Source organism: Sitodiplosis mosellana, unplaced genomic scaffold (genome assembly GCF_009176505.1).
Source record: "Sitodiplosis mosellana isolate CC-2019 unplaced genomic scaffold, AAFC_SMos_1.0 Smas_scaffold_6150, whole genome shotgun sequence".
NCBI lineage: Eukaryota > Metazoa > Arthropoda > Insecta > Diptera > Cecidomyiidae > Sitodiplosis > Sitodiplosis mosellana.
In genome coordinates this window covers 3160027-3175895 of record NW_022601391.1, presented here as the reverse complement: position 1 = coordinate 3175895, position 15869 = coordinate 3160027, and the positions used below count along the sequence as shown (strand labels likewise).

The window sequence follows — 15869 nt, the reverse complement described above, 5'->3', positions numbered from 1 at the left end:
TGATAAATAGGGTACCAAAATTTATGGGAAGGTCTCACCTTTCAAGTAATGTAGGTTTCTATCATAATTTTAGAGCTCTAAACCAAATTTCACTGTGATATGTTGATAGGCGCTACCTTAGACCTACCAAAATCGATAACTTTCTTATTAACACGTCATCCGGAAAAAGTAATGATGCAGAAATGTTTGTTTGAGGTCCTCTAAAATCGTGCATTCAAAACCCCAATGTGCAAAACAACAACTTTTATTTTGTCACACGGTGTTATACATGAAGTTCCAGTACAAACTGATAAGTTTTTGTTGATTTTTTTTCTCTCAAAGTTAATGTGACCCATATCCGAAATAATATAATTTACTTTATTTGGATCATTGAAATTAAGGCATAAGAATTCTCATTTAGTCAACTAAACAATTCGAAAGTTAACCACAAATTAATTGATATGAAATAGAAAAGCGAACAGTCCATTTGGAAAAAACCGTTTGAAATGTCTGCAATGCATAAAATATCAGGCTTTTGTCAGTTTTTACATTGCAATTTGACCTATTGTCTACCGCTTAGATTTCCATTGATATTCGTATTCGTATTTGCATTCATGTTCGTGTTCGTATTTGAATGGTATCGATTTTAATTGGCATTCTTAGCACTGTATGAATGCGTACGTGACTTCACATGAAACGGCACTTTGTTTTCTAATTTAACTAACGCTTGTCAATGAAACGGAATCTTGAACGAAAAATAAAAAAAAACTTATAGGAATCACTTGGGTGGCAGCATTTCAATTGAACCAATTGAAAATTAGTTTGTGAAAATTCTTCCGAATTTTGTATTGCTCGCAGCAATTCATTTTTCATTGAAAGTGTTCGATTGAGTCTTGTTAACAAGACTCCAATTGGAATGACACATGCGATTAATTTTTTCGGAAATTTTCATGGGGTTTTTAATGCGTGTTCACGTGCTCTCTGAATATTGTCGGCGGCAAGATCTAAGGTGGCATGTTACAATGTTTGAACTGTTTGCGGAAAAATTGTGTATCGGTTTGGAACGATACCACGATGTATATTCATTCACACAGAGTCAAAATGAAATACAACCAATGAGATAACAGATTGACAGAAAGTAAATGCATGAAAACGAATGAAATTGTAAGAGGAAATCCAAAAATAACCATATACACTGGATGACCTTGATAAATGTTATGTTTCGTCATCTTTTGATAGCAATCAAATCGATGTGTACGGTTTTCCACACACACACACACACACACTAATTGTTGTTATCTTTTTTTTTTCGTACAGAAAAACCCATCAAAGGCGTTTTAAATGCAAACAAACCTATTACATATACACAACCACTAACCGCACCATATGAAAATATTGGACCGAAAACTAAGACACCCATAATGATGAAGCAGTTGTTGATTGCTGTCCGATTATGGAAATACTGGTTTGTGTATGCGATGTATAGCAATTGTTCGCTTGGTCGATGCCAGTTTAATTATTTTCATCATGGGTTTGATTGACAGCACCAAAAGTGCACCGACCGATCGATCGCATCCATGCATAAAGGTGTCGATGAAAATACGCACATTTAACACTCTGGGATTAAAACTGGAAATCACAATACTATGACACAAAATTCAACATAAACTTTTTCATCAACCTATTCACCGTTTTCTATACCAAAAAAATTGTATTTCTTTTAATTGAAGATTATGAATTCCGCTTGAACTAAAAGTTGTCACTTCATTGGCAACCAATGCTTCTTTTAACGATGAAAAAATGCGTATCGCCCATTTATTCTTAGCATGTCATTTATATTTGTTATTTTCGATAATCATTTATAGACGATAAAGACGGTATGAGACGGTAATGAAGCAGATAGGAAGTAGACCTAAAACTCATATCATTTTTCAAAAATGAAAAAACAAAAAATTAAGTATGTATCCCTAAAAGGCATTGCTTATTTCTTTCGCAATTATGCGGCGAGCAAAAAAAAGGGACAAAATGTTGGTTTGGAATAAGGAATTGCAAAATTCGAAATCTGAGCGGGCGAATCAACATTTCGCTTCTCACACACTTGGTGTAATTTGTATTTTGCATGTGTATGGAAACGAATCGATTTTAAATGCTTGTCATGTTAGTTCTGAATGATTAAAGTGCAAACACCGTCGAGACGAAATAATCAGGGCAAATGAGATGAACCACATGAATCAGAATACGTCTTGGAAATGTGTAAATATTGAAAGGAAATAACATTTAGCGATTGTTTTTGATGTTCGTGTGGTTTTGCCGATGAAAGGCGGTAAATTGCAAGTGTAAATGGCCACACATATTTAATTCGAATTTCACACTCTGAATGGTTGATTGCTCACGAGAGAAGGAATTCGAAAGGACTTGATGCACAGTTTGGCTAGTCGAGTGAACGGACTATTTTTTTATGATGCCAAAATGCCCATCAGACGTAAAATTCCTTGACAACCAGACGATTGCTCAGTCAGTTATTTGAATCAGCAAAATGAAAACGAAAATGAATGATTCGAAAGCCGGTCATCGTCTGCGTATTTTTCCGTTTCACTTTTTATGCGATTATTGTGATTATTGCCATTTCGTATTCTGGTAAGAATACTAGTATTCTCTTTGGCTATATAGCGTTTAAGTCTCAACAACAACAACAACAACTTATTATTGGATTCGATCAACAACTGTGTTAAATCTGGAATATGGCAAAGAAGAGAGAAACAAGACGACAAGCTGAAAATGTCTTAATTGCATGAAAAACTGTTGTTGTATTAAATAAAGAGCGTTGAGATCAAATCAGATGGGAAGTGCATGTCGCTGGCCACCCTGGAATTGGTGCTGTTAGATTATTATTATTTGGAGACTATCCTTAATCTATTGAGATGCAGCACCAAACAATAAAGCAACTTTCATAACACCTGGACATTATAGCTGTTCCTACGATAATTTGACTTTTTCAGAAAACTTATTTTTTATCAAAATTCCATTTTGAAATTCTAGGGTTTTAGAATTTGAATTCGTTCAGTTTTTCATGACGAATGATGTGCTACTTTCGCTTTAAAGATTCCATAAAGCTTTTCGAAAGAATTGATTAGTCAACGCTCGTTATTAACAAAATTATCTTAATAATATGTTATTAAGATTGAATCTTAATAACGAGCGATTTTACTCAATTCTTTCAAAACGCTTTATGGAATCTTTAAAGTGAAAGCAGCACATCATTCGTCATGAAAAACTGAACGAATTCAAATTCAAAAACCCTAGATTTTCAAAATGGAATTTTGTTAAAAAATAAGTTTTCTGAAAAAGTCAAATTATCGTATGAACAGCTATACTGGACATGCAACTACTCGATAAGAATCACTTCCAGTCACAATTTTGAGTGGACAAATAAAAATGAAAAATATCCAACGAACGAACAGAGAGCCGTACGTCGATTCTCAGTTCGTTAGCTCAGCTAAGTATTGTAATGAGAATCCTGGAAAATAGCACAGACAGTTAACAACAATCAAGTAAATCAGAAGAAAAAAATGCACCGTCAATGAATACAGGAACTGGAGCATAACATCTAGAATGATATCAATGCCCATTAAGAAAAAGCGAAACTAGAAATGACGATTCGATGTAACAAAAGGCCGATGCATGTGCAAACAAATGGAGGCTCAAATGGCGAGCATGAAGCACTATAAAAGTGGATAGCAAAACGAAGCAATCATATGCTCATTTCATTCAGAAATCAACATGAGCAACTATTGCATATCTGTGGAGCCTCAAGAAAGCCCCGTTCGTCTTGTCAACTGCAATTATATCAGCTTTTACGATGTGCCTATTATGTACACTGCAAATCTATTGTTACGCGATCGACCATGATAATAATATGTATATTTTATACACGTATATTCCAGCATGCCATTGATGCTACCTTTTTTTATCCATGTGTGCGGAACGGTGGCAAGGCCTAACTGACACAGTCTGACAGTTAGATTTACTACCAGACGATGAATACGTGATCAGCTGCAAAGCATGCGATAGCAACCAAAGAGTAAGGAGAAAAAACGCATCCCAAAACTTGAATTGCAGATGTTCGACGCGTTGGATTATGACGAGTCTAGCGAATGCAGTTGTTTATACACATAAACACACTTTTTTTCAACCGGTCAACCGAACGTTATTTATATTATAACGTTTCAATCGGCAGCAAAACACGAAACTAGCTTCATTCTATTCGCAGTTCTATGGGAACAGTTCAGTAACATAAACAAGACTGGTGAAAAATGCCGCGTAACTGGTTCCAACGTTTTGCTATCCGGTTTCCAAGGGCTTGATCGGGCTTCTGTGAAATGTTTTTTTTTTCGGATATTCAAGACATTTTAGAATGTTGTGATATAATTTGCGTTCAATTTGAACCGATCTCAGCCGTTTGAAATCGTATACCTAATTAAACATAACGATATGTCAGCAAATGGAGATAATTTTGTTTGATATCCGAATAAAAATGAATGTATGCAAATCGTTAAATGGTTAACTTCAATAATTTCATGCTTTTTTTGTTGCCATTGTACAAAGCCCAAGCTCAAACCGCAGTCCGCAATTGACAATGAGTTCTGTATTCTTGGTAATGAATGATTTGTAGTTTTTTTTTGTACTTTCAATAGAATGTAACAGTACCTATTGTTAGTCGGTTTCGATCTTTTTTTTCGAACCTAAAAACACTAGAAAATCAAATCAAATCAAATGCTCACGAATCCAGTCGAATGACAGCGAAATGAATGTCGAAAATTTACATATGGATTATTCAAGTACCACCAACTGCTACATCAAATCAATTGAATCTAAATCAGTCAAAGCAATGTAGAAAAAAGACCGGTCATAAATTGCGTATGAGCTAATTTTATTTTGACGTCATTATAAATCCCTATTGGGATAGGAAAAAAAATACCATTCTTGTAGTCGCGACAGTTAAAATACAGTATGTCAACACATCTGAACTGGTATTCGCAAGTATCGTTTTATTTCCTGAATATCCAAGATCAATCGTATGTTAAAAGCAAACATTCCGAAATGTAAAGGTTGGTGGTGCACCAAAGTATCGAAATCATCACGCTGATACCAATTATTTATTCAAAATGTCAATAGCCAACGACCAGTTTTAAACAAAACAAAGCTATTTCCATGGCAGACTTCTATTCAAAATTAATTTAAAAGATCGTATGGATTTGTAAAACAATTATAGTCCGGGCGTCGACTTTCCAGAAGTCGAAAAAACAGCAACGGATTCAACAAATGACTCGGACAAATTTAATTCACATTGTACAAATACGCAGCATCTTCAAAAAGCTTCATCAACCTATTGAACTCTGGTCTCAAGTCTGCACTTCACTTCAATAAAATAAAAAGTAATGTGTTTATGTGTGTTATTTGAGCTTGTAAATAAAATCCAAGTATGTAGTTGAAAAAATGTATCGACCTAGGTCAATCGACTCTTTAGATATGTGGCAACTTTGTTTGCCTGATGGGCAATTCGAAACATAAACTTTGCAGCATGAGTTTGTTAAAAACACTTGCTCTGCACCACCTATTCCGCTACTTTAACTCAAACAGTCCACAAATAGTTGTGGTTTGATAAGACGAGATGGTATATTTTTTCGGTGGTTTGCTCTTTTCTGGGCTATCATACCTTAGTACACATATTGATGATGTTGCTCACTGGGCTTGCCCAATTTGGTTTCGGGTCAATTTGGTTGATAGTCTATTTAAGCAACTTCACACTTGTGAATTACACTGAAATTTTAATTATTTCCAAATGCTACCCTAACCTACGACGATGTCAAGACAGTCTGTGGTCAGTGATGCTCTCTCGGTATTTAAATTTTTAATCTTAAACTGTTTACCACCCAATGATTCAAATATATGTTCGGAATAGGAACACGAGTGCTTAAACAGAACCAGCGGCATTCGAAAAGAAGAAGAAAAAAACCAGCTTGGACACGGCATATTTAAAAGAAAAAAGAAACAAAAGAAAAGGTCACGCATTGTTGCGTTTAATGCTGATTGAAAAATTGGTTCATTCTTTTTGGTTGCGTAAGTACAACAATCGTAACATTGGCATAAAATGTCTAAGTTTACACTGTAAACTTTGCAGCTCGAGCTGTGCTGCGCGGAAGATCTCTCTTTCTGAGTTAATTACCCGAGTTCGTATTTAGTTAAACAGTCGTTGTTTTTCTGCACATCTTGATTCAGTTCATTTTTGACACTTTTGAAATGTGCACTTTCTAGCTTTTTGTTTATGTAAAGTGTGATTGATCTATGTGTATATGCTGTATATAAAGCGAATGCAATCTGATGGTCTCAATACGATTCGTGAAAAATGTAGAAAAAAAAGAACAACTATGATTACTTAAAACCTAATTTAGGTTAATCGACTATCAATTAAAATACGATGCGAACGGATTCGCAAGCCAATTTCAAAAGCCTTATTGCTGTTTGGAAAATCAAACTGAATTTTCTTCATTCATAAAAAATCAATCATATTTTTGCTATGCTTAAAATCAATCATCTTTTTTTTGCAACGTTAATCCTTTCGATCGTTAGTAAAATCGAAAATATTCAAACATATCAAAAGAAAAAATAAATTAAAGACACTCACCTCATTCCATCGAATCCATCATCGGAGTTATTTATCGTTAGGATTGGAGCGCGTGCATAAGCTTTGGCTACACGCCGATTACCTTCGAATACGATCAGTTTGGCCCAAATCTCATCGTCAATTTGATCCCATTTGTCAAGCACTTCTTGAATGTGTTCCTGAACAGAAAAGAAAAGCAAATAGTGAATAATCAATGGCATCATACAGATTTCACGTGATGAGTGAACAAATGAGAAATGAACAACTGGAACAAAGAAACTAAACACACGCCAAAACATAACGAAACATAATCAATAACCATAATGAATAATATGTAATCGCCATTGCAATAGTAATATAATTTAATGCATCGCACATATGAATGGTTTGGAGCGAAAATGTAATACAGAAAAGTTGAGCGGAAAAATGTCTATGATGAATGAGCGGAAAAGAGATAGCTATATAGTTCACTATACAGTTTACTATATAGCTATCCCTTTTCATTTGACATTTTTCCGCTCAACTTTTCTGTATTACATTTTTGCTCACAAACCATTCATATATCGCATGAAGTGTAATTGAAACTTGTGTGAGGTGTGAGATAAAAAGAAAAGTCTTTTATTATTATTCTTTGTTCGAGTCATGATATTTGCACCAAATAAATAAATGAATATGGATGATTATTTGCAATGAATGGCGCAACAATTGCGTGTTCACTTTGCCACGCAAAGAGCATCGAGTTTATTAACCATACATTGAATGGTTTAGGTATTGTACGTCTCTCGCACCATTTTCTGTCGGCCTATATGTGTTATTTACATTTATTAATCGGCATTAAGCCATAATAAATTATCGGAACTTTGTTATTATGTACTTGGTATTTAGAGAGGCTTCTCGAGCAGCGAAGAAACCGTACGATTTACAATAGATTCACGCATTCGTTTGTTCTTCTCATTCGAAAACTATTATTGCCCATCACTGTGGCTCTCTTTTTTGTTTTTGTTGTTCGAATCGAATTTGAATATTATCATTTTAAAGATCACGGTCACAACGATGTCAACATTTTATTTTTAATAAAAGGTAATCCTGTTATAACGATGGCAGAGGTGTCAACAGACACAAATTTGCCCGTTCACCCGAATTTGTTTGTTCATACTCCAATGGATTTGAATGGAATGAAATTCGGACAATTTTTTTTTTTCGTTTCGGTTTCACCGTACTCATTTACACCTCTAGACGATGGTGCAGGAAAACGGTCAAATGTTCTTGAACATTCAATAACGATTGCAGAAGAGTTTCTATAGTACGTATGGAAAAAATCAAGCGTAATGAAATGAAAACATGTTTTAATGATTTGCGATTTGAGATCGTCTATTTTGGCTGTTATTTGTTGATGGTTACATGTTTTTGACATCAGTTCCAACAGAAGCAATGAATAATTATGTCAATCAGACGAGAGAACAAAGATGGATTATTGTGCGATTAACCAAAAGACAATAATCCGTTACAAAAGCGGACTTGCGCGCAGCTTGACATGAGTTCATCGCGCGATACTATCCATCTTTCGTAGGAATAAAATCAAGCTATGCGTTTGTTCTCGACTCTAATATGCGTTGGTTCATTACATGACCAACAGATATGAGATTAAAGAAAAAAAACAACATTCCGCCAGTAACAATAGCACAAATAAAAATTTTATGTGTATTTTGAGATGGGTAAAAATTTATATTCCGTATTACGTTGGCTAAATGTCATTATGGAGTTATCTCCGTTGGAAGCGAAATTTTAAGAGAACAATGTTCTGATTTTTATGGCTGTAATGTAGGTGCTAAATGCATTCGGATTAAAATTACCGAATGATTTCTACTGAATAATTGATATATCATAATCTTATTATTACCGCAGCTCAAATTGCCCCTCAATTTATTTCATGTGATTGCGATCATCGATTGCGAGTTTGTACAAATTTAATACGTTGATTGAACTTGAAAACCCGGCCTGTAATTCGAGAACGCGAGGACGCGCCGTAGCAACAGTGTGAAGTCAAAACATGCCAATCGATATTCTTGGCGCCTTTGTGGTAAATTTCCGTTCATAATCGACACCAAAACAATACGCCAATAAACTGCAATCATTTGTGTTTTAATGCAATACACTTTGGCTGTAAATTCTTTTGATCTTAACAGCCTCTTTAATGGGAATCCAATTTGTCGCAAAAGTTCATGAAATGAAATCATTTTTGTTGCCATTAAACATATATATGCATTATGACTCGTTGGCATTTGTTGCCTTGACTTTGTTCCAGCAATTTTATTACTCTCTTCACGTAATTATTGAGTTTTGCAGACGCTTTGTATCACTGGTGCCAATTATTATTCGCACTCAAATAATCACCATCTGATCCGAGATGACTGACAATATGGTTACAAGAAATTAAGATTTCAAGATCCACTTGATGTCGATGTTAATCAATCCGATGTTTTCGCTTCTCTTTCTCTTCGTCTGGAATGTTTTTTTTTGTGTATGTTTTCCAATTTTTGAACGTTCCAGTTCAAGAGAGTGTTCGTGGCCTTAAATAGGTTATTTTGATTTTCACATTGAAATATGACAAAAACAAATCCTTTTGCTAATTTTACAATGATTCAACGAAAAAAATGATGAAAATCTCGTATTGGACAAGTGGCAGGCTTGAAAAAAGCATATGATGTGATGTGATGTGAAGTAACATACATTCACTTCACACTCCATTTGTTGAGTCCAGCGATGATCATAACGATGTTTGTCTCACTTAATTCATTACATAAACCAAAACATATACTAATTTGTCAAAAGGCAATATCTTCAACCTGAACCATCTGTCATCTTATTTCACTCTTCGATTCAACTAATTTGCTATATTTTAGCATTCGACATGTTGAACGTAATGAGCTAATGGCTAATTTTTTACACAGTGACATGTTACGGGTGGTTTTCTATTTTTCATTCGATTGACGATGATTTGAAGATGATCGAGGCAGGCGTATTCGATCAAACTATGTTGAATGATCGAGGAATAAATCGTAGTCTTACTGGTCGCTTCCAAAAAATAATTAACTAAATAGCGAATGCAAATTGGATAGGCAATTAATATTTCAAATTTTTCATGATTTGATTGAAAATCATCAAATATTTCAAAAATAACCACCGAAGTAAATATCTGGTAAACCGAATATTAAATGTATAAAATCAGCGATTGTGGAAGCGAAAAAGTACATAAATATTGATGAGGAGAAAATTGAAAATATGATTTCTTGATGCTTTTATGTCTATGATTTCTAAATTTATGATCACTGTGGCGGCGTCGAACTAATACTTGAAAAAATTCGGCATTTATAATTTTTGTTTTTGGATTGGAACGTATGGCGATACATCGCCTCGTCTATCTTGTCAACTGAAAAAAAATATTATAGACTTTGCAATCAACAACTCGCTTCCGATAAGTGTCTTCGAAAACAGTTCACTACATTTGCAGACATTTTTATGGAAGCAGACGGAATGAAACGGATTCGTGATCGAAAATACAATTTAAAAAAAAAGTGTACCAAAATATTTCGAATTTTATGTAAATACTTGCGAATTAATATGCATTTCAATTTGATTGTCTGTTGGTTCAATGGGGGGAAAATGTACACAAACCAATATTTTTTTGTGCATGAAGGCATTTTAACAACGGTAAACAGTAGCGAATATACAATTGAACGAGTGATGAACGTAGATGAAAATTAAACAATACATTGAAACAAGAAAAAAATGGTGAACAATTTCCTCGCTTATAATAATTAAAACAAATATCTGAAATAATGATGAGGTGAATTTTCGCCATTTTATGCGGGCCCGTTAAGTGGCATCGTTTTACGCACATGCCACACGTCAACATACATTTTTTTTACTTCTTCGTTTTATTAATGATGATCTCGTTTCCACATCCATTCGATTGTTGACATGCACAAGGCAACGTTAAAAATCGAAAGTTTGGTGCTTCGTTGCAGGCAAAAGAGCAGAAAAAGGCCGTCGAAATACAAAATAGAGCGTTTTACTCGTTGGAGTGTGTATATATATATATATCGTTGGGCAACGAATTGTCTTCTTCGACATGCAACGATATATCATCGATGGGGAAACCAACAAAGTCAAAGGTATATATGTATGTATCTGAATGTTATGAATTATGAAATTCACCAGATAACAGAAACAAAACAAAAGATATTTATTTATCAGACAAATCATTCCCACGTAAACAATGTTTGAAAAGTTCCAAGGATTGAATGAAATTGGATGTACCTATGTTACAATTGTCGAGGAACTGAATTATAAATGCACAAGTATCCAAATACATATATACATATTTTTGATAAGTAAACAAATTGCGATGAGGAAATCTACAAAATATTCAACATTCATGTCTGTTTTGTGTGAACGTCTCTTGTTGTTTCCTTCGTTTCATACGAGTTAATTAAAATATTAATTAACAATCTACGTTGAACTCATCTGTCTCTCTCGTGAACTAATTTATTCTTACTGTACAAAATGCGACCGCCAAGTCAAGCCACGGTTATCAAAAGTGAAACGTGAACTGATTCTTTTGATTGCAACAGTAGTATGATAATAATTGAGAATTGGCTCGCTTGGGCTACAGATGCGCCGATCGTGATAAAACTGCATTTAAAACTAAATGTAAACGATATGAACTATAATTGCATTCTTCTGCATTGTAGTACCGTAACATTGCTATATCTACACGTAGTATTTGAAATGAAAACCATTGTCAAAGAAAAGCAAAAAATATTCTAACAAACATCGTAAGAGAGATCAAATGAAGACCCCTCACTACCGAAGTGACTGCAACACAGAACAAACGAACAAATAAAAAAAAAAATTGTATAAAGCGCGGCAGAAGCTATAATAACAACCTTGACGCATCGATAGCCACAGATGCTATATTTCTTCTTGTATTCAATATGCTGAACATCATATTAATTGTTCACAGTCCCTGAAATTATATACAAACAAAAAAATACAACCATAACATCTAAACAAATGCACATACAATGATTGAACATTGCGCATCCGTTGAACTACGGTTCTCAGCACATTTGTCTCTGTCTCTATTTTATTGGAAACGATAATGAAATCAAATGCATTCGCCGGAGATCAACGTTTGGCCTTTCAACGCGGAAAGATGAAGCCGCAGAAGAAAAAAATAAAACTCTATGCTTGAGTTAAGCTGAGTGCTCTTAACTTGAATTTTAAAAATTTCAGTTTCATGGGTAAGATACTCTTCATTCACTTAAAGTAAACAAATGCACATAATTGCTAAATTATCGATATTATGTAAATCGCCTTGTTTACAAAGCTAAAATTGCATCCGTCCACCGAAATGCGCGCTTAACATAGATTCTAACTTGATTTTGATGCTGATAATTTTTTTTTACTTTGACGCCGTGGTATTTTTTTCAATTCAACTGTGTAACCACAAAGCGAGATAATAAAGCAATTAACCGATGTTTTTTTTCGCACATTCGATGTCAAAGCATGTTTTTCTTTTTGTTCACAGCATTTGAATGCACAGAATTTTGCATTCAATACAAAATCAACTTCCTGTCTACCCAATTTTATAATACTCTCATATTTTCCCATCAGCAACCAGCAACTATTACATACCGTATTTCTGACTTGAAATTTGTTTAACACCAAACGGGAATTTTTATATTAACTAAACCTCAAATTATATAACAGATCATCATAAACTTCCGGGCATCGTGGTCTTTATTTTGCATTCTATTTATGTTAAATTTTTTCTTTTCGTTTTGAGTGATATTTAAAAGCCAGTTTATCATTAAATTCATTGAAAACCACGGCTTCAACAACATAAACTTGACTTCGAATTATGTGAACACTTATGGTTGAAAATCAATGAAGAAAAAAAAAATTGTTAGAAAACCTACAATTATATCAACATGTCGATGACTATATTTGGTATGTGAGCTGTTTACATTCATTGTATCGAATGCCGTTTATGGTCTAATTGAAATAAAATCCATCATTTATGTTTTGGGAATATCAAGAAATGTTCGATAGCCGGAAAGACATTCGCAGTCGATTAGTAATTCAACGCAAATGCGGCCGATGTGAAACTTTGAAGCGTCGTTGTGCGTTACATAAATGTTGTGTTTCAATAATATTGATTTTAATCGTGTCATATCGATCTATAAAACAATTGATCGAATTCGATAGAAATTTGTGTTTTGTCGTTCGGTTTCTGTGAAATCAACATTTTGAAATTGCTTTGATTTGTCAAATGTCTAGTGGTTCACTGAAAATCTATAGAATAAGTGCGGTTTTGAATGATGCAATTAAATTAAAAAAGTTGGCCGCACTGAACTGAAACGAGTAGAATCAATTTTTCATTCGGGCATTGGCCAGAGGAATTTGAAATGATCGATGAAATTGCTTGAAAATGTATCAATGTGTGCTGTCATTCATATTTCCGATGCGGACGTGCACTTGGGTGCTAATGCCTATTTCTGTCATGACGCGCGCCCATGACCATTCCATTCGAATTCAGAATCTTGTTTGCACGGGCGTTGTAGCCACCCATACGTTTTATCGCAGAAATGTCAACACAAGAAAAAAAAAATTAACTGAAAATTCAGATTTCAACTCGAAGCCGAAGACAATCTGGCAGATATCTTCAATATTAAATACTGTGTTGATAGTAAACTATGATACACCATATTGTGTTGGGTATACATTGTTAAATTCCGCCTTCACATGAATGTATGATATTCAAAACGAGAAAGAGAGAGTGACCATAGTCCATTTTCGACTATTTTTCGATATGAAATCAGATTTCAAATCTGCCGTCTGCACAATTTCTCTCTCTTCTCATGTTGAAGTTAGAATAACGAGCGTAAAGCGTTTTAGTGTAAACTATATGTGTTATTTGAGATTTTCATTACATTCTATTGTATGTTGATCGGCATTTTTGTAATAGAAACTTTGTATGTGAACCTAATGAAGGCACAAAACCATATTATTATGAATTGGATAAGACTCGACAAGCAATTGAGATAGGTAAGAGGCAAAAACTGGATGCTTTTCGATATTTATTTTATTTTTTCATTCGTGCGATGATGCAATCGCAATCGCAATGGGAACCTGATGTGATATGTTTCTTTTACATTTTGCTCATTCGTTCCATTGAAAATGGGCCGTTGCGGGTGATTATATATTGTACGTCTATTTGTATATACCTCTCTTGGTTTCTCACATATCAATTACGGCTTAACTAACCACTCTCTTAAAGTATGAACTAATTGACAGTGCTTATACTTACTTTGAATAATTTGTCTTTTTGATACCAAACATCTTCTTCTTCCTCCGGCACGTACGGCTGCTCGACACTCAAGTCATCGCGCGAACGCGACAGAATCTTTCTGCGTGACACCATTTTCTGTAAAAAAAATTGAAAGCATAAACACCTAGAGTACTTATCATATTAACTTATTTAATAGCATCACCACACCAGCCTTGCATCGCATCGCATGGCTGGATCGAAATGATGAAAATGCATGGTTTGCTTAAATTTAATCGGGGATTAAATTTAAATTCAATTAAGTTTATCAATCGTTTTTATGTAATCTCAAATCACCCGACAAATTGCTCGCTGATTCCATTACGTGCAGTGTTTATACACCGCAATTGATATCGACAAAATGTTGTACAAACTCATATTCGACCAGAGTCGAATGGTCGTATGCCACGCACAGGCGATGAAGAAGAAGAAGAAGAAGAAGAAGAAGAAGAAAGCAGAGGATGCATGCTCGTCATTGCGGAGAGAAGGGAAAGAGCTTTGCGGGCCGATTTGCTCTTAACATCGTTAAAAAAGCATTTAAAATCAATCATCGAAGTAATTTATGTGACAAATGCAATATAATCTATCAAATTCAACATTTTCACATATGATATTTTTTGCCTCATATCCTCAAAATCGTGCCGCCGTACCGTAGCGCATCATCGTGCGCAATCATTTGTCACAGCTAGATGGTAAATTGCACTTGCATCTCACGATCATCGTACGATTGAGAGCGTTATTGGCATTTTTATTGCCATTTAAATTGTTTTCAACGTGTTACACTGAATTTTGCACTTAGGTTTTTGTCGTTTTGTTTTTCCGTCGTTCCGGGTACGCGTGCGTCTTATACAGTTGATTGAAAACAAGTAGCCCAGACACATATCATGAGCGTCGGAGAATGACGAAAGTGAAAAAAAAGCAGACAAGAAAGATGGCAAAACGACTTTGTAAGTTAATAAATTTAACAAGCTCACACGCAGTGTGCCGTTGTTTGCATTACGGTTTTTAAACCGTGCACGGACAAGTGCAGAGTCGGAGCTCTTCGGGGTATTTGGTTTGTGTAGAAAAATGCTGAAGAAAAATTGAGAGAGAATCAAAGGCATATGATATAGGGCGATGAGTGGAAAAGAAATTGAGAAAATCAATAATGGCACCCATACAGCGTCCTACATGATCACTCACTGAGTACAAATTAAATGCAGACGATTGCGAATTTATCACTGAAATATGTTCATTTACATTGGTCCATGCACAGTGAATGTAATCTCACACTTTTGGTCGGGGCCGACACATCCATGACTAATATTCCACCATAAATTCAGTTATATTTTGCGGAATTGTTGTCTATTTTGCATTCAAGATCAAAATATTAGCACATAAAATGTGCCGTACGATGATCACATCGATTTTACACAAAATATCATTTGAATTTGGTATGTTCAGATAATTATTCTGGAATAATATTGAGATATTCATAGCGAGATTAGTCACAAAAGCTACAAAGTTACAGTAAATAGGCTTTTTTTGAGTAAGATGTTGATATAAATGAACATATGTTTTGTCAAAGAGTGAGGTCGAAATAGGAAACGAATTTTTATGTCGCAAAACTGTATGTTATCAATGAATGAAAAAAAAAAAAATCTGAATGAAATATCATCATAATCACTATGGAAGGAAACACCAAACGAAGCAGAACCATCATAATATGAAATCAAATTGATAATACATATACATGACCACACATTCTCAGCAGATTAGTCTGCAGTTTCTTTTAGAAGGCGTCTTCATTAAAATATTATTAGCGGATTAATTCAATGCGACTGAGTGTTTTCA

The 15869-nt window shown here is 34.5% G+C and overlaps 1 protein-coding gene across 2 annotated transcripts in view; it reads right to left on the bottom strand.

Annotated features, from left to right (window-relative positions):
• Window positions 1–15869, bottom strand: part of LOC129574158 (kinesin-related protein 10-like) — a 47168-nt gene that overhangs the window by 16650 nt on the left and 14649 nt on the right. For both annotated transcript variants that reach the window (XM_055455664.1, XM_055455663.1), the window contains exons 2-3: window positions 14019–14135; window positions 6665–6822 (exon numbers count right to left, since the gene is read on the bottom strand). In XM_055455664.1, the coding sequence (XP_055311639.1) occupies window positions 6665–6822; window positions 14019–14132 (272 nt within the window). In that variant the 5' untranslated portion in view covers window positions 14133–14135. The remainder of the gene's footprint in view (window positions 1–6664; window positions 6823–14018; window positions 14136–15869) is intronic.